The sequence below is a fragment of the Scyliorhinus torazame genome, chromosome 3 (genome assembly GCF_047496885.1).
Source record: "Scyliorhinus torazame isolate Kashiwa2021f chromosome 3, sScyTor2.1, whole genome shotgun sequence".
NCBI lineage: Eukaryota > Metazoa > Chordata > Chondrichthyes > Carcharhiniformes > Scyliorhinidae > Scyliorhinus > Scyliorhinus torazame.
This window is the reverse complement of record NC_092709.1, coordinates 341,925,727-341,945,572: the sequence shown is the minus strand read 5'-3', so window position 1 is coordinate 341,945,572 and position 19,846 is coordinate 341,925,727. Positions and strand designations below refer to the sequence as shown.

At 51.4% G+C, this 19,846-nt stretch overlaps 1 protein-coding gene across 4 annotated transcripts in view; it reads right to left on the bottom strand.

Annotated features, from left to right (window-relative positions):
* The window catches only part of ccdc166 (coiled-coil domain containing 166), a 69,997-nt gene that overhangs the window by 7,381 nt on the left and 42,770 nt on the right, over positions 1-19,846 (bottom strand). For 3 of the 4 annotated variants that reach the window (XM_072497720.1, XM_072497719.1, XM_072497718.1), the window contains exon 8: positions 6,988-7,164. The exons of the other annotated variant lie outside the window; for it this stretch is intronic. In XM_072497720.1, coding sequence (XP_072353821.1) covers positions 6,988-7,164 — 177 coding nt within the window. The remainder of the gene's footprint in view (positions 1-6,987; positions 7,165-19,846) is intronic. 4 annotated transcript variants of the gene reach the window in all.

Sequence of the window (19,846 nt, the reverse complement as noted above, 5' to 3'; positions counted from 1 at the left end):
ATACACAAATTAGCAAGATTCAAATCAAAGCACATTTATTATACACAGTAAATCACTACTCATGCATAAACTCTACTTTCTAAGCTATTTCTATCACTAACAGGCCTATACTTAGCTTCGGACTGGCCCACCAGGTCAGGGGAACAAATGGCCTTTTGTTCGGGTTCTGAGTCTGCGGGATTCAAAAGCTGGTATGGACTGGTAGCTAGGAGCGCCTATCTCGTAGCGAGCGCTGACTTGAGACTTACGTTCTTTGGAGGCAGCTGGACAGGTCACTGTCAAGGGTTGGTTCGCGTTGCTGAGTGACCCTGTCAAGAAGAACGATTTGAACTTGGGGGGCTTTACTTTATAGTCCCCAGGGGCTTCCCGCCTTTTGGGGCGGACCCCGTACCTGGTTTCAAGTGATTGGACTTCATTCCAATCGCTTGGTTCGATTTCTCCAATACTGGAGCTGTTTCCTGATCGTTGGGCGGTCTTTAAGTGTCCGTTAACCTCTTTTGTGTTGGCTCCTGCTGGCGCCGAGGAGTCTGGCTTGGCCTTGTTTATCCCAAATGTTTCGATTGTTCCCGGGGATCGCTCATTACTATGTAGATGGCTGCTGCATTACTATGCAGATGGCTGCTTGTATCGATGCTGTCTGGGTTTTTGCAGAGTCTAATACACAGTAAACTTGCACCTGCTAGTTTTTGCCTGTGTTGGCTGAATTTCCCTTCAGCCTTTGCTGTTCTCCATTTAAAGTCGGGAAGTGGCCAACTCAGGTGGCTACAGTTCACACACATCTTCTACTCCTTCAAAGAATCGGCTCATCCTCGCCCTCGTGAGGTGTGCTCTGTATACCACCTTCAGCTGTATCAGCCCCAACTTCGCGCACGAGGTGGAGGCGTTCACTCTCCGGAGCACCTCACACCAGAATCCCTCCTCCATATCCCAACTCTTCCTCCCACTTCCATATCCCTTCCAGTGGTGCCTTCTCCTCTTCCAAAATAGCTCTGTAAACCGCCGACTCTACCCCCTTCTCCAGTCCCCCTATCGTCAGCACCTCCTCCAGCAATGTGGAGGCCAGCTCCACCAGGAAGCTCTGTACCTCCTTTCTGGCAAAATCTCTTACCTGCACGTATCTAAACATTTCCCCCTGCTCCAGCCCATAATTCGCTTCCAGCTCCTTCAATCCTGCAAACCGACCCCGAAGAAACAAATCTTTTAGTATCTTAATCCCCTTCTCCTCCCATTTCCGAAAATTTCCATCCCACTTGCCGTCAGACTATTTTAATGACAATAATACTACACATGGAGAGACTGTTCGCCTCCATCATCATGAGTTTTTATTTAGCGTATCCTCACACACACACATACACAAACATCTTTTAAGTGGTGGGAGGATTCCAGAGCTGATTATCAATCAGCCTGTTGAACCGCATTGTAAACGTTCCCACCATGACCAGCAAGTCCTAGCGATGGACTTGAAACCAGAGCATCTGGTCCAAAGGTGGGGATGGTATCACTGTGCCACAAGACTTCCCATTGGTCACCTCCTTGGAGTGGGCAGCTCATTCAGATAATTAAAGGCCCAATTAGGGGACAATTAGCAGTTCTGTTGGCATTTTGCTGATGACCGGGAAACTCCCATGAATGGAGGCCACCAGTTAAATGAAGGTGGTCTCCCTGGGGCATCCTGCAGCAGGGCAACACATCAGGAGAAACTTTATTCTGACAGAAATCTGAGACTGAAAGTCACTTTCAGGGAGAATTGTTCAGACAGAAGCTTTGTGGATAGCACTGTGGCTTCACAGCACCAGGGTCCCAGGTTCGATTCCACACTGGGTCACTGTCTGGGTAGAGTCTGCATGTTCTCCCTGTGTCTGTGTGAGTTTCCTCCGGGTGCTCCGGTTTCCTCCCACAGTCCAAAGACGTGCAGGTTAGGTGGACTGGCCATGCTAAATTGCCCTTAGTGACCAAAAAAGGTTAGGAGGGGTTATTGGGTTACGGGGATAGGGTGGAAGTGAGGGCTTAAGTGGGTCAGTGCAGACTTGATGGGCCGAATGGCCTCCTGCTGCACACTATGTTCTACGTCGATCTTCAGATTAGATGAAGTGATTGTAGGACGATGGAAACGGGGGTGGGTGGGGGGGGCGTTAAATGTGAGTAAGACTATTTACTCACATTGAGGTTAAACTCTGTAGAGTTATAGAGTTTTACAGCACAGAAAGAGAGTCTTTGGCCAATGATGTCTGCGCTGACCATCAAACACCTATATAATCTAATCCCATTTTCTAGCACTTGGTCTTCAGCCTTGTATGCTGTGGTGTTTCAAATGTTCATCTAATTACTTCTTAAATGTTGTGAGGGTTCCCGCCTCTACCACCCATTCAGGCAGTGAGCTCCAGATTCCCACCAACTCCTGGGTGAAAAAGTTTTTCATCAAATCCCCTCAACTCCTGTCCCTGACTTTAAATCTATTCCCCCTGGTTATTGACCCTTTTGCTAAGGGTAAAAGTTTCTTCCTATATACCCAACCTAATTTTATGCATCTCAATCAGGTCTCCTCCCCAGCCTCCCTTCATCGCTGAAATGCTCCAGTCCAGGCAACATCCCGGTGAATTTCCTCTGCATATTCTCGAGCGCAATTACTTTCTTCCTATGTAAGAAGTCTTACAAGACCAGGTTAAAGTCCAACAGGTTTGTTTCGCTGTCACTAGCTTTCGGAGCGCTGCTCCTTCCTCAGGTGAATGAAGAGGTCTGATCCAGAAACACATATATAGACAAATTCAAAGATGCCAGACAATGCTTGGAATGCGAGCATTAGCAGGTGATTAAATCTTTACAGATCCAGAGATGGGGTAACCCCAGGTTAAAGGACGTATGAATTGTGTCAAGCCAGGACAGTTGGTAGGATTTCTCAGGCCAGATGGTGGGGGATGAATGTAATGTGACATGAATCTCAGGTCCCGGTTGAGGCTGCACTCATGTGTGCGGAACTTGGCTATAAGTTTCTGCTCGGCGATTCTGCGTTGTCGCGCGTCCTGAAGACCGCCTTGGAGAGCGCTTACCCGGAGATCAGAGGCTGAATGCCCTTGACTGCTGAAGTGTTCCCCGACTGGAAGGGAACATTCCTGCCTGGTGATTGTCGCGTGATGTCCGTTCGTTCGTTGTCGCAGCGTCTGCATGGTCTCGCCAATGTACCACGCTTCGGGACATCCCTTCCTGCAGCGTATGAGGTAGACAACGTTGGCCGAGTCGCACGAGTATGTACCGCGTACCTGGTGGGTGGTGTTCTCATGTGTAATGGTGGTGTCCATGTCGATAATCTGGTATGTCTTGCAGAGATTGCCATGGCAGGGTTGTGTGGTGTCGTGATCACTGTTCTGAAGGCTGGGTAGTTTGCCTCAAACAATGGTTTGTTTGAGGTTGCGCGGTTGTTTGAAGGCAAGTAGTGGGGGTGTGGGGATGACCTTGGCAAGATGTTCATCTTCATCGATGACGTGTTGAAGGCTGTGAAGAAGATGTCGTAGTTTCTCCGCTCCGGGAAAGTACTGGACGACGAAGGACACTCTGTCGGTTGTGTCCCGTGTTTGTCTTCTGAGAATGTCGGTGCGGTTTTTTGCTGTGGCACGTTGGAACTGTCGATCGATGAGTCGAGCGCCATATCCCATTCTTTCAACGTCTGTAGATGCCTGTTACGCTCCTCCTCGTCTGAGCAGATCCTGTGTATATGGCGAGCTTGTCCATAGGGGATGGCTTCTTTAATGTGTTTAGGGTGGAAGCTGGAGAAGTGGAGAATCGTGAGGTTATCTGTGGATTTGCGGTAAAGCGAAGTGCTGAGGTGACCGTCCTTGATGGAGACGAGTGTGTCCAAGAATGCAACTGATTCTGGAGAGTACTCCATGGTGAGTCTGATGGTTGGATGGAACTTATTGATGTTATCGTGTAGTCGTTTCAGTGATTCTTCGCCGTGGGTCCAAAGGAAAAAAATGTCATTGATGTATGTGGTGTATAACGTCGGTTGAAGGTCCTGGGTAGGTCTTGTTCAAACTTGTGCATGAAGATGTTGGCGTATTGGGGTGGTAATTTGGTCCCCATGGCTGTTCCGTGCGTCTGGATGAAGAACTTGTTGTCGAAGGTGAAGACGTTGTGATCCAGAATGAAGCGGATGAGTTGCAGAATTGCGTCTGGAGATTGTCAGTTGTCAGTGTTGAGTACTGAGGCTGTTGCAGCAATGCCGTCGTCATGGGGGATGCTGGTGTAGAGTGCCGAGACGTCCATTGTGACGAGGAATGTTCCTGGTTCAACTGGTCCATGGGTGCTGAGTTTCTGTAGGAAGTCAGTTGTGTCGCGACAGAAGCTGGGTATACCTTGTACGATGGGTTTCAAGATGCCCTCGATGTAGCCAGAGAGTTTCTCACGCAGGGTCCCATTGCCTGAAACGATAGGACGGCCTGGTGTGTTGGCCTTGTGTATTTTCGGGAGGCAGTAGAGATCTCCAATGCGGGGAGTACGTGGGATGAGAGCACGTAGGGTGCTCTGAAGATCTGGATCCAAGGTCTTGATCAGTCTGTTAAGCTGGCGGATGTGTTCCTTGGTCGGATCTGCGGGTAACTGTCTGTAGTGTTCTTGGTTGTTCAGTTGTCGGTATACTTCTTTGCAGTAGTCCGTTCTGTTCAGTATGACAGTGGCCCCTCCTTTGTCTGCTGGTTTGATGACGATGCTGCGGTTTGTCTTGAGAGCGCGGATGGCATTGCGTTGTGCTTGGGTGGCGTTCGGGCCCAACGCTGTGCGAGAACCTCTCATCCAGACGCACGGAACAGCCACGGGGACCAAATTACCACCCCAATACGCCAACATCTTCACGCACAAGTTTGAACAAGACCTACTCACCGCACAGGACCTTCAACCGACGTTATACACCACATACATCGATGACATTTTTTTCCTTTGGACCCACGGCGAAGAATCACTGAAACGACTACACGATAACATCAATAAGTTCCATCCAACCATCAGACTCACCATGGACTACTCTCCAAAATCAGTTGCATTCTTGGACACACTCGTCTCCATCAAGGACGGTCACCTCAGCACTTCGCTTTACCGCTAACCCACGGATAAACTCACGATGCTCCACTTCTCCAGCTTCCACCCTAAACACATTAAAGAAGCCATCCCCTATGGACAAGCTCTCCGTATACACAGGATCTGCTCAGACGAGGAGGAGCATAACAGACATCTACAGACGTTGAAAGATGCCCTCGTACGACCGGGATATGGCGCTCGACTCATCGATCGACAGTTCCAACGCGCCACAGCAAAAAAACCGCACCGACCTCCTCAGAAGACAAACATGGGACACAACCGACAGAATACCCTTCGTCGTCCAGTACTTTCCCGGAGCGGAGAAACTACGACATCTTCTTCACAGCCTTCAACACGTCATCAATGAAGATGAACATCTTGCCAAGGTCATCCCCACACCCCCACTACTTGCCTTCAAACAACCGCGCAACCTCAAACAAACCATTGTTTTGCAGCAAACTACCCAGCCTTCAGAAGTGACCACGACACCACACAACCCTGCCATAGCAATCTCTGCAAGACGTGCCAGATCATCGACATGGATACCACCATTACACGTGAGAACACCACCTACCAGGTACGCGGTACATGCTCGTGCGACTCGGCCAACGTTGTCTACCTCATACGCTGCAGGAAAGGATGTCCCGAAGCGTGGTACATTGGCGAGACCATGCAGACGCTGTGACAACGAATAAACGGACATCGCGTGACAATCAGCAGGCAGGAATGTTCCCTTCCAGTCGGGGCACACTTCAGCAGTCAAGGGCATTCAGCCTCTGATCTCCGGGTAAGCGTTCTCCAAGGTGGTCTTCAGGACGCGCGACAACGCAGAATCGCCGAGCAGAAACTTATAGCCAAGTTCCGCACACATGAGTGCGGCCTCAACCGGGACCTGGGATTCATGTCACATTGCATTCATCCCCCACCATCTGGCCTGAGAAATCCTACCAACTGTCCTGGCTTGACACAATTCACACGTCTTTTAACCTGGGGTTACCCCATCTCTGGATCTGTAAAGATTTAACCACCTGCTAATGCTCGTATTCCAAGCATTGTCCGGCATCTTTGAATCTGTCTATATATATGTTTCTGGAACATACCTCTTCATTCACCTGAGGACGGAGCAGCGCTCCGAAAGCTAGTGACATCGAAACAAACCTGTTGGGCTTTAACCTGGTGTTGTAAGACTTCCTACTGTGCTCACCCCAGTCCAACACCGGCATCTCCACATCATTCCTTCCTATGGTGTGGCGACCAGAACTGCACACAGTACTCCAGCTGTAGCCTAACCAGTGTTTCACACACTGACCAATGAGTGGGCGATATGCCTATTTTTGGCAGTCCGACTAATGGCCTGGCCCGATTTCATACAAAGCAGGTGTCGAGGCTCAGGTTTCATCACCAGCCGGTGACCCGGGTGGCCATTCAATGTGCTCATGACCTATCTTCATACTAATCAGGAAAGGCCCAGGCTCCAGCCGCGGCCTGCAGTTATATTGGCTCAGTTCAGCCAAGAATGAGAATCTACCACAGCACCTCTGGGGAGATGAACTGGGTGGGGGAGGGAGAGGGGTGTGGTGGTGGCAAGGGATCAGTTCCTGCTGGAGGGTTGCACCCCAGGAGGTATTATGCATGTTGTGCTGCCCTCTACAGCTGAAAAGTCCGACAACGCACACAAGGCCCACAGGTGAAGAATGAAGACAGGGTGAGGGAGGGTGACTGCCTCTGTTGAATCACATCTCAGCAACAATGAGAGGAGAAAACAGTGATGGAGAGAAGCATGAGAAAAGGGTGAAGGAAAGACCTCCGGAATAATGAAACTGATAAACGCTCCCTACAGAAAATTGCCTCGCTGATTTGCCAACTGTATTATTTCAGTGTCATTTTGGAGTTTGAAGTCCCGAACCCTTCCTTGCTCACCTTGTTTGCATCTTTCTCCAGCTGTTTCACCATCTTTCTGGCGTTCTGTTTATACTCGGCCTTCTCCTTGTTGAAGTTGAGTTTGAGGTCGTGTACACACTGTGAGTGTTTGGCTCGGGCATCCATCACCAGACTGTCCAGTTCACTGATTTTGGCCAGCTGCTGTGCCCGCAGTTCCTAATGGGCCGGGACAAAAACAATTGTTTCACCATTACTGATTTTGATTTCTCTCTGATTTCTCTCAGCTTTTTTAGTCTAACTTCCCTGGTCAACATGGCTCTTGGTGCAATTCTCCCGGCACCTCCCCATGACTCTGTCATTTACCCGAGCACAGAAAGAGGAGGTTATTCAGCAGCTCAAGCCAGTACAAGCAGTCAGGTTGTGGTTGATCTGTACCTCAATGTGATTTACTGCATAAAGTTTTGATCTCCTTACATGAGAAAGGATATATTTGTCTTAGAAGAGGTATGACTATTGACTCCTGGGGTGAGAAGGCTGTCCAATGAGGAAAGACTGAGTGGAATGGGCCTTTTTTTATATTCATTCACATGATGTGGACATCACTGGCAAGGCCAGCATTTATTGTCCATACCCAATTGTTGTGGTGAGCCACCTTCTTAAACCGCATCAGTCAATGTGGTGTAGGTACACCCACTGTGCTGGTAAGGAGGGAGTTCCCGGATTTTCACCCAGTGACAGTGAAGGAACGGCGATATATTTCCAAGTCAGGATGGTGAGCGATTCGGTGGGGAACTTGCAGGTGGTGGGGTTCCTATGCGTCTGCTGCCCTTATCCTTCTTGATGATAGAAGGTTTGGGTTAGGAAGGTGATGTCGAAGGAGTCTTGTTGAGTTCCTGCAGCGTATCTTGTCCATGGGACACACTACTGTTACTGTGCATCGGTGGTGGACAGAGTGAATGTTTAGGGTGGTGGATAGGGCGCTCATCAAGTGGGTTCCTTTGTCCTGGTTAGGCTTCTTGATTGTTGCTGGAACTGCACTCATCCAGGCAAATGGGGAATATTCCATCACACTCCTGACTTGTGCCTTGTCGATGATGGACAGGTTTTCGGAAGTGTTAAAGGGAAGTGTTAAATGGAGTGGAGTTCTTAAAATGTATGCAGTAGAACATTTAGCTCAATATGTAGACTGTAGCGAAGACTCCGTGAGACGAATAGAGTGAAGTCGACGAGGCTTTATTAAACGTGTCTGTTCCCCCGCAGCTCGATAGTAAACTGGCCTGCGGGGGAAGACTCCGGCTTCTTATACTCCGCCTTCAGGGCGGAGCTTGAGGTCAACGGCCAACCAGGACCCGGGATCTGTCAGCCAATGACATTAGGGCTTCCAGTCCCACATGACCCCCAATACATACTACCACATTCACCCCTTGTCAAAAATGAACCCGGCGGGGTGATGCTTCGTATGGTGGTAAGGGTTTACAGGGCTGGTCCTGGGAGGACAAAACATTCACATGGCAATACAGTATTGGACAATTTTGTCCTGTTGCAACTATTTACAGAGGGTATAGGAAGAAAAGCAAAATGTTCTTGTGAACAGTCCATATTTGTTTTACATCGACGCCACGAGTCGGTCGGGCGGTCTGATCGTCCGTGTCGATCGCCTCGGCCCCGGCGGTGTTGGTGGTGCTTGTACCAGTGTTGTCGCCTCCAGGAGCCGTACGGTTTCAGCTCGGGCTTGATTCTTGGTCGGTGCTGAGGGGAGGGGAACCGATCCTCCTGGGAAGGGGGCGGTCGCGGGGTGCGGCGGTGGCAGGAAGGGGGGGGGGGTTGGGTTGATGGTGTCGGGGGGGTGTGCGTGTTGCCGGCGGGCGCCAGATCCCGCGGGGAGACCGTGTCCTGTCGGCCGTCGGGGTACTCCACGTAGGCGTACTGGGGGTTCGCGTGGAGGAGGTGAACCCTTTCGACCAACGGGTCCGCCTTATGTGCCCGCACATGCTTTTCGGAGCAGGATGGGTCCTGGGGCCGCCAGCCAGGTCGGCAGCGACGTTCCAGAGGAGGACCTCCTAGGGAAGACAAGGAGACGCTCGTGAGGCGTTTGATTAGTGCTCGTACATAATAACGACCGGATGGAATGGAGAGCGTCCGGGAGGACCTCCTGCCACCGTGAAACTGGGAGGTCCCTGGACCGTAGGGCCAGTAGGACGGCCTTCCAGACCGTGCCGTTCTCCCTTTCTACTTGCCCGTTCCCCCGGGGGTTGTAGCTGGTCGTCCTGCTTGAGGCTATGCCCTTGCTGAACAGGAACTGGCGCAGCTCGTCACTCATGAAAGAGGACCCCCTGTCGCTGTGGACGTATGCGGGGTAACCGAACAGTGTGAAGATGCTGTTCAGGGCTTTAATGACTGTGGCCGCGGTCATGTCAGAACAGGGAATGGCAAAAGGGAAGCGGGAGTATTCGTCCACTACATTGAGAAAATATGCGTTGCGGTCGGTGGAGGGGAGGGGCCCTTTGAAATCGAGACTGAGGCGTTCAAAGGGGCGGGAAGCCTTAATCAGGTGCGCTCCATCTGGCCTGAAAAAAATGCGGCTTGCATTCCGCGCAGATGTGGCAGTCCCTTGTGACTGTACGGACCTCCTCTAAAGAGTATGGGAGATTGCGGGACTTGATGAAGTGGTAAAACCGAGTGACCCCCGGGTGGCAGAGGTCCTCGTGGAGGGTTTGGAGGCGGATAATTTGTGCGTTGGCACATGTGCCGCGGGATAGGGCATCGGACGGCTCGTTCAGCTTTCCGGGACGATACAAAATCTCATAGTTGAAGGTGGAGAGCTCGATCCTCCACCTTAAGATTTTGTCGTTTTTGATTTTGCCCCGCTGTGCACTATCGAACATGAAGGCTACCGACCGTTGGTCCGTGAGGAGAGTGAATCTCCTGCCGGCCAGGTAATGCCTCCAATGTCGCACAGCTTCCACTATGGCTTGGGCTTCCTTTTCCACTGAAGAGTGGCGGATTTCTGAGGCGTGGAGGGTCCGGGAGAAAAAGGCCACAGGTCTGCCCGCTTGGTTAAGAGTGGCCGCTAGAGCTGCGTCGGAGGCGTCGCTCTCGACCTGGAAGGGGAGGGACTCGTCGATGGCGCGCATCGTGACCTTTGCGATATCCGCTTTGATGCGGCTGAAGGCCTGGCAAGCCTCTGTCGACAGAGGGAAGGTCGTGGTCTGTATTAGGGGGCGGGCCTTGTCTGCGTACTGGGGGACCCACTGGGCGTAGTACGAAAAGAACCCCAAGCAGCGTTTCAGGGCTTTTGGGCAGTGCGGGAGGGGAATTCCATGAGTGCGCGCATACGTTCGGGGTCGGGGCCTATTATCCCATTGCGCACTACGTAGCCCAGAATGGCTAGCCGGTCGGTGCTAAAAACACACTTGTCCTCGTTGTACGTGAGGTTCAAGGCTTTGGCGGTCTGGAGGAATTTTTAGAGGTTGGCGTCGTGGTCCTGCTGATCGTGGCCGCAGATGGTTACATTGTCGAGATACGGGAACGTGGCCCGCAACCCATGTTGATCAACCATTCGGTCCATCTCCCGTTGGAAGACCGAGACCCCGTTTGTGACGCCAAAAGAGACCCGTAGGAAATGGTATAATCGCCCGTCTGCCTCGAAGGCTGTGTACTTGCGGTCACTTGGGCGGATGGGGAGCTGATGGTAGGCGGACTTGAGGTCCACGGTGGAGAAGACTTTATATTGGGCAATCCGATTGACCATGTCGGATATGCGGGGGAGAGGGTACGCGTCTAGTTGTGTGTACCTGTTGATGGTCTGGCTATAGTCAATGACCATCCTTTGTTTCTCCCCTGTCTTCACTACTACCACCTGCGCTCTCCAGAGACTATTGCTGGCCTGGATTATGCCCTCCTTTAGTAGCCGCTGGACTTCGGACCGAATGAAGGTCCGGTCCTGGGCGCTGTACCGTCTGCTCCTAGTGGCGACGGGTTTGCAATCCGGGGTGAGGTTCGCAAACAAGGACGGGGGTTGCACCTTGAGGGTTGCGAGGCCGCAGATAGTGAGTGGGGGTATGGGGCCGCCGAATTTGAACGTAAGGCTCTGTAGATTGGAAATCTAATCCCAGCAAGGTGGGGGCACAGAGTTGGGGAAGGACGTTTAGTTTGTAGTTTTTGAACTCCCTCCCCTGCACCGTTAGGGTAACTATGCAGAATCCCTGGATCTGTACGGAGTGGGATCCTACAGCTAGGGAAATCTTTTGTGCGCTGGGATAGGTGGTCAAGGAACAGCGTCTTACCGTGTCGGGGTGTATAAAGCTTTCCGTGCTCCCGGAGTCGACTAGGCATGGCGTCTCGTGGCCGTTTATTAGTACCGTTGTCGTCGTCGTCTGGAGTGTCCGGGGCCGAGCTTGATCGAGCGTAATTGAAGCGAGCCGTGGTTGTAGTAGTGGAGTGGGGTCCGTTGTTGCCGTCCAAGATGGCGTCGGGGATGAACAAAATGGCCGCCCCCATACATCGCACGTGGCTGGGGGGGTCACAAGATGGCGGCGGGGGTGGACAAAATGGCCGCCTCCATGCGTCGTACAGGTCTGGGGCGGTCCAAGATGGCGGCGCCCCTCCTCCCCTCGTGGTGGCCGGGACCCAAAATGGCGGCGTCTGCGGGTCGCACATCGGCGCCCCTCCTCCCCTCGTGGTGGCCGGGACCCAAAATGGCGGCGTCTGCGGGTCGCACATGGTGTGCTGGGGGGGCTGGGGAGCGCTAGGACCGCGAGCGCTAGGACCGCGAGTGCTAGGACCGCGCAGAGCTCCCTCACTGGGGACAGAGGTGGTCGGGGCCCAAGTAGGTGGCGCCGGCAGGTCAGGCGTGGGGCGCGGGGTGGGGGTTAGGGTGGCGTTAGGGTCGCGGAAAACTCCCTCCTCTCCGTGGAGAGTGTTGGCCGGGACTGCGGGGAGGGGGGTTGGGGAGCATAGGCGGCGTGCAGGGCTCCCAGTTCTCCCGGGACCGCGGTGGTCGGGACCCAGAGCGGCTGCGCCTGCGGGTCGTACATGGCGTGCTGGGGGGGGTTGGGGCGCGTAAACTGCTTGCAGGGCTCCCTGTGCTCCCGGGACGGCGGCGACCTCGCGGGACCGGCACACAACCGCATAATGGCCCTTTTTCCCGCAGCTTTTGCAGATAGCTGCGCGGGCCGGGCAGCGCTGTCGGGGGTGTTTCGCCTGGCCGCAGAAATAACAGCGGGCGCCCCCGGTGCGACTCGGCGTTTGGATCGCGCAAGCCTGTGGGGTGTCCGGGGGGGGGGGGGGGGGTAGGGGGTTTGCCGCGACGGGTACGTACGGGGCCCAATGGGTTGCCGCGCGGTCGGGGCCGTAGGCGCGGGTATTACGCGCGGCCACGTCTAGGGAGGCTGCTAGGGCCCGTGCCTCTGAGAGTCCTAGCGACTATTTTTCTAGAAGTCTTTGGCGGATTTGGGAGGATTGCATACCTGCCACAAAAGCATCGCGCATTAACATGTCCGTGTGTTTGTTTGCGTTCACCGACGGGCAGCTGCAGGCTCGTCCCAAAATCAGCAGCGCGGCGTAGAACTCGTCCATCGATTCTCCGGGAGCTTGCTGTCTCGTCGCGAGCTGGTAGTGAGCGTAGATTTGGTTAACAGGGCGGACATAGAGACTTTTCAGTGCTGCGAACGCCGTCTGGAAATCGTCCGAGTCTTCGATGAGGGAGAAGATCTCCGTGCTCACCCTCGAGTGCAGGACCTGCAGTTTTTGGTCTTCTGAGACTCGGCCGGTGGTCATTCTGAGGTAGGCCTCGAAGCAAGTCTGCCAGTGCTTGAAGGCTGCTGCCGCGTTCACTGCGTGGGGGCTGATCCTCAGGCATTCCGGAATGATCCTGAGCTCCATAGTCCTTTTTATTTTTAGGCACGCTTAATAAATTGTAGCGCACAAAGACTCCGTGAGACGAATAGAGTGAAGTCGATGAGGCTTTATTAAGCGTGTCTGTTCCCCCGCAGCTCGATAGTAAACTGGCCTGCGGGGGAAGACTCCGGCTTCTTATACTCCGCCTTCAGGGCGGAGCTTGAGGTCAACGGCCAACCAGGACCCGGGATCTGTCAGCCAATGACATTAGGGCTTCCAGTCCCACATGACCCCCAATACATACTACCACATAGACGATCCAAGAAGAGATGGTGCAGTGCTGGACCTAACTCTGGGGAATGAAACTGGATAGGTGGTTGATGTGTTGGTGGGGGAGCATTTTGGTAATAGTGAACACAACATTGTACAATTTAAGTTTGTTATTGACAAAGAAATAGACAAGTTGCAAAAAAAGGTTGTGGTTTGGGGGAGAGTGGATTTTAGTGAAATAAGGCAGGATCTGGCCAAGGTAAACTGGAAAGAGTTACTTGTGGGAAAATCTACAGAAGAGCAGTGGGGGGGAACGTGGAAAAAGAAATGGGGAAGGTACAGGCCCAACATGTTCCCTCTGGGGTAATATGAGGGAGTAACAAGCCCAGAGAACCAGGGATAAGCAGAGATATTCAGGATATCATGAGAAGGAAAAGGGGGAGCAAATCAACAGAGGCATTAGTGGAGTACAGAAAGTGCAGGATAGAGTTTAAGAAAGTGACGAGGGAGTATGAGAAAGCTCTAGTTGGTAAAAGTAGAGAAAATCCCACGATATTCTGTAAGTATATCAATGGGAAGAGGATAACCAGGAAAGGATAGCATCCATTTGGGACCAAGGGGAAAATCTGTGGGTGGAACCAGAGGACATAGAATCATACAATTTACATTGCAGAAGGAGGCTATTCAGCCCATCGAGTCTGCACTGGCCCTTGGAAAGAGCACCCCACTTAAGCCCACATTTCAAACCTATCCCTGTTACCCAGTAACCCCACCTAAACTTTTTGGACACTAAGGGCAATTTAGCATGGCCAATTCACCTAACCTGCACATCTTTGGAGGAAACCGGAGCACCCAGAGAAATCCCACGTAGACATGGGGAGAACGTGTAGACTCCACACAGGCAGTGACCCAAGCCGGGAATCGAACCTGGGACCCTGGAGCTGTGAAGCATCTGTGCTAACCACTGTGCTACCGTGCTGCCCCGTAAAATTCTCATGACATAAGTGATAATCTCTAACAGAATCTAACCATCTCCCCATGGGGCACGATCTAACTAAATTTGTTCTGTGTGGTAGCAAGCGGGAATCGATGGGTGATTCCCGACGGTCATTAGTAGGGTGTTGAACGAATACTTCACATCTGTCTTCACCCATGAGAATGAGGAGGTAGATATGGAACCTGGGGCTGGTTTAGCACTGGGCTAAATAGCTGGCTTTGAAAGCAGATCAAGGCAGGCCAGCAGCACGGTTCAATTCCCGTACCAGCCTCCCCGAACAGGCACCGGAATGTGGCGACGAGGGGCTTTTCACAGTAACTTCATTTGAAGCCTACTTGTGACGATAAGCGATTTTCACTTCATTTTGTTTTCATTTTTCATGGGGAGAGAGATACTGTGAGGTTCTTGAGCAAATTGCCATAGAGAGTGACAAGGTATTGGAGCCGTTGGCAGGCTTAAAAGTGGACAAGTCTCCAGGTCTGGATGAATTGGGTCCCAGGCTGCTGTGGGAGGCGAGGGAGGAGATTGCTGGAGCTCTAACCCAAATATTTAACTCCTCTCTGGCCACAGGGGAGGAGGCAGCACGGTAGCCTTGTGGATAGCACAATTGCTTCACAGCTCCAGGATCCCAGGTTCGATTCCAGCTTGGGTCACTGTCTGTGCGGAGTCTGCACAACCTCCCCGTGTGTGCGTGGGTTTCCTCCGGGTGCTCCGGTTTTCTCCCACAGTCCAAAAATGTGCAGGTTAGGTGGATTGGCCATGATAAATTGCTCTTAGTGTCCAAAATTGCCCTTAGTGTTGGGTGGGGATACTGGGTTATGGGGATAGGGTGGCGGTGTTGACCTTGGGTAGGGTGCTCTTTCCAAGAGCCGGTGCAGACTCGATGGGCCGAATGGCCTCCTTCTGCACTGTAAATTCTATGATATCTATGACAGAGGTCTGGAGAACAGCTAATGTGGTCCCACTATTTGAGAAAGGTTGTAAAGGTAAACTAGGGAACCACAAACCAGTAAGTCTATTGGAGACAATTCTGAAGGAGAGAATCTATCCCTACTTGGAGAGGCAAGGTTTGATCAGAGGTAGTCAGCATTTGATGAATTATTTGAGCATGTGACCAGGTGTGTAGGAGACAGAGGGTGATACCAGAAAGCTGCTTTTAGTGACTGAGTGCCAGGGTGTGCTGGGGCGTGGGCACGGTATTGTACTGAGTGAGGCAGTGGCAGGTGCAGGGTCATCGAGAGGGGCATCTGGGGATGGCAAGGGGCCGTGCCAACTCACCCGTGTTGCTCACCGATCTTCTTTCAGCATTGGGTGGTGGTCCTCCTGGTCACACTCCCTGTGCTGACGACTATCACACTGCCTCCCAGGTGGCATTGGTTGACCTGTGGCTGATACTCCGACCTCCTCAGTTTTGCACTGAGTGCTGAATTTGGTGCTTTTTGAGTGCGATAGTGAGAGTTTGGTGACCGAGGGAGTGCTGAATTTGGTGCTTTTTGAGTGCGATAGTGAGAGTTTGGTGACCGAGGGAGTGCTGAATTTGGTGCTTTTTGAGTGCGATAGTGAGAGTTTGGTGACCGAGGGAGTTAGGTGAGGAGGGAGTAAGGTGCTTCTTTCATTTTGTTTCCGACATTTCCGCAAAGAGTGCGAAGAGAGCCAGGAGTTTACAGGAAGTGTAGCTGACTGGGAGCAGAGTCGGAGGGCGGAGATCTAGTTAGTCCACACAGCAGCTATATTCTTTAAGGTAAGAGGGGATGGAGGCTAGGCCAGTTACATGCTCCTCCTGTAGGATGTGGGTGGTGAGGGATACCACCGGTGTCCCCACTGACTATACCTGCGGGAAGTGCACCCAACTTCAGCTCCTCAAAGACCGTGTTAGGGAACTGGAGCTGAAGCTGGATGAACTTCGGATCATCCGGGAGGCAGAGGGGGTGATTGAGAAGAGTTACAGGGAGGTAACCACACCCAAGGTACAGGACAAGAATAGCTGGGTTACAGTCAAGGGGAAAAAAACAAACAGGCAGACAGTGCAGGGATCCCTCGTGGCCGTTCCCCTTCAAAACAAGTATACCGTTTTGGATGCTGTTGGGGGGGATGACCTACCGGGGGAAGGCCCTAGCGGTCAGGTCTCTGGCACGGAGTCTGGCTCTGGGGCTCAGAAGGGAAGGGGGGAGAATAGAAAAGCAATAGTTGTAGGAGATTCAATGGTTAGGGGAATAGATAGGAGATTCTGTGGTCGCGAGCGAGACTCCCGGAAGGTATGTTGCCTCCCGGGTGCCAGGGCCAGGGATGTCTCGGATCGTGTCTTCAGGATCCTTAAGGGGGAGGGGGAGCAGCCAGAAGTCGTGGTGCACATTGGTACCAACGACATAGGTAGGAAAAGGGGTGTGGAGGTAATAAACAAGTTTAGGGAGTTAGGCTGGAAGTTGAAAGCCAGGACAGACAGAGTTGTCATCTCTGGTTTGTTGCCGGTGCCACGTGATAGCGAGGCTAGGAATAGGGAGAGAGTGCAGTTGAACACGTGGCTGCAGGAATGGTGTAGGAGGGAGGGCTTCAGGTATTTGGATAATTGGAGCGCATTCTGGGGAAGGTGGGACCTGTACAAGCAGGACGGGTTGCATCTGAACCAGAGGGGCACCAATATCCTGGGAGGGAGGTTTGCTAGTACTCTTCGGGAGGGTTTAAACTAATTTGGCAGGGGAATGGGAACCGGATTTGTAGTCCAGCAACTAAGGTAGCCGATATTCAGGACGCCAAAGCATGTAATGAGGCAGTGGGGAAGGAAACACTGACAAAGGAGAGTATTTGCAGGCACGGAGATGGGTTGAAGTGTGTATACTTCAACGCAAGAAGCATCAGGAATAAGGTGGGTGAACTTAAGGCATGGATCGGTACTTGGGACTACGATGTGGTGGCCATCACGGAAACTTGGATAGAAGGGGGGCAGAAATGGTTGTTGGAGGTCCCTGGTTATAGATGTTTCAATAAGATTAGGGAGGGTGGTAAAAGAGGTGGGGGGGTGGCATTATTAATTAGAGATAGTATAACAGCTGCAGAAAGGCAGTTCGAGGAGTATCACCCTATTGAGGTAGTATGGGTTGAAGTCAGAAATAGGAAAGGAGCAGTCACCTTGTTAGGAGTTTTCTATAGGCCCACCAATAGTAACAGAGATGTGGAGGAACAGATTGGGAAACAGATTTTGGAAAGGTGCAGAAGTCATAGGGTAGTAGTCATGGGCGACTTTAACTTCCCAAATATTGAGTGGAAACTCTTTAGATCAAATAGTTTGGATGGGGTGGTGTTTGTGCAGTGTGTCCAGGAAGCTTTTCTAACACAGTATGTAGATTGTCCGACCAGAGGAGGGGCAATATTGGATTTAGTACTGGGTAATGAACCAGGGCAAGTGATAGATTTGTTAGTGGGGGAGCATTTTGGAGATAGTGACCACAATTCTGTGACTTTCACTTTAGTAATGGAGAGGGATAGGTACGTGCAACAGGGCAAGGTTTACAATTGGGGGAAGGGTAAATATGATGTTGTCAGACAAGAATTGAAGTGCATAAGTTGGGAACATAGGCTGGCAGGGAAGGACACAAGTGAAATGTGGAACTTGTTCAAGGAACAGGTGCTACGTGTCCTTGATATGTATGTCCCTGTCAGGCAGGGAAGAGATGGTCGAGTGAGGGAACCATGGTTGACAAGAGAGGTTGAATGTCTTGTTAAGAGGAAAAGGTGACTTATGTAAGGCTGAGGAAACAAGGTTCAGACAGGGCATTGGAGGGATACAAGATAGCCAGGAGGGAACTGAAGAAAGGGATTAGGAGAGCTAAGAGAGGGCATGAACAATCTTTGGCGGGTAGGATCAAGGAAAACCCCAAGGCCTTTTACACATATGTGAGAAATATGAGAATGACTAGAGCGAGGGTAGGTCCGATCAAGGACAGTAGCGGGAGATTGTGTATTGAGTCTGAAGAGATAGGAGAGGTCTTGAATGAGTATTTTTCTTCTGTATTTACAAATGAGAGGGGCGATATTGTTGGAGAGGACAGTGTGAAACAGATTGGTAAGCTCGAGGAAATACTTGTCAGGAAGGAAGATGTGTTGGGCATTTTGAAAAACTTGAGGATAGACAAGTCCCCCGGGCCTGACGGGATATATCCAAGGATTCTATGGGAAGCAAGAGATGAAATTGCAGAGCCGTTGGCAATGATCTTTTCGTCCTCACTGTCAACAGGGGTGGTACCAGGGGATTGGAGAGTGGCGAATGTCGTGCCCCTGTTCAAAAAAGGAACTAGGGATAACCCTGGGAATTACAGGCCAGTTAGTCTTACTTCGGTGGTAGGCAAAGTAATGGAAAGGGTACTGAAGGATAGGATTTCTGAGCATCTGGAAAGACACTGCTTGATTAGGGATAGTCAGCACGGATTTGTGAGGGGTAGGTCTTGCCTTACAAATCTTATTGAATTCTTTGAGGAGGTGACCAAGCATGTGGATGAAGGTAAAGCAGTGGATGTAGTGTACATGGATTTTAGTAAGGCATTTGATAAAGTTCCCCATGGTAGGCTTATGCAGAAAGTAAGGAGGCATGGGATAGTGGGAAATTTGGCCAGTTGGATAACGAACTGGCTAACCGATAGAAGTCAGAGAGTGGTGGTGGATGGCAAATATTCAGCCTGGATCCCAGTTACCAGTGGCGTACCGCAGGGATCAGTTCTGGGTCCTCTGCTGTTTGTGATTTTCATTAATGACTTGGATGAGGGAGTTGAAGGGTGGGTCAGTAAATTTGCAGACGATACGAAGATTGGTGGAGTTGTGGATAGTAAGGAGGGCTGTTGTCGGCTGCAAAGAGACATAGATAGGATGCAGAGCTGGGTTGAGAAGTGGCAGATGGAGTTTAACCCTGAAAAGTGTGAGGTTGTCCATTTTGGAAGGACAAATATGAATGCGGAATATAGGGTTAACGGTAGAGTTCTTGGCAATGTGGAGGAGCAGAGAGATCTTGGGGTCTATGTTCATACATCTTTGAAAGTTGCCACTCAAGTGGATAGAGCTGTGAAGAAGGCCTATGGTGTGCTTGCGTTCATTAACAGAGGGATTGAATTTAAGAGCCGTGAGGTGATGATGCAGCTGTACAAAACTTTGGTAAGGCCACATTTGGAGTACTGTGTACAGTTCTGGTCGCCTCATTTTAGGAAGGATGTGGAAGCTCTGGAAAAGGTGCAAAGAAGATTTACCAGGATGTTGCCTGGAATGGAGAGTAGGTCTTACGAGGAAAGGTTGAGGGTGCTAGGCCTTTTCTCATTAGAGCGGAGAAGGATGAGGGGCGACTTGATAGAGGTTTATAAGATGATCAGGGGAATAGATAGAGTAGACAGTCAGAGACTTTTTCCCCGGGTGGAACACACCATTACAAGGGGACATAAATTTAAGGTGAAAGGTGGAAGATATAGGAGGGATATCAGAGGTAGGTTCTTTACCCAGAGAGTAGTGGGGGCATGGAATGCACTGCCTGTGGAAGTAGTTGAGTCGGAAACATTAGGGACCTTCAAGCAGCTATTGGATAGGTACATGGATGACGGTAAAATGATATAGTGTAGATTTATTTGTTCTTAAGGGCAGCACGGTAGCATTGTGGATAGCACAATTGCTTCACAGATCCATGGTCCCAGGTTCGATTCCGGCTTGGGTCATTGTCTGTGCGGAGTCTGCACGTCCTCTCCGTGTCTGCGTGGGTTTCCTCCGGGTGCTCCGGTTTCCTCCCACAGTCCAAAGATGTGCGGGTTAGGTGAATTGGGC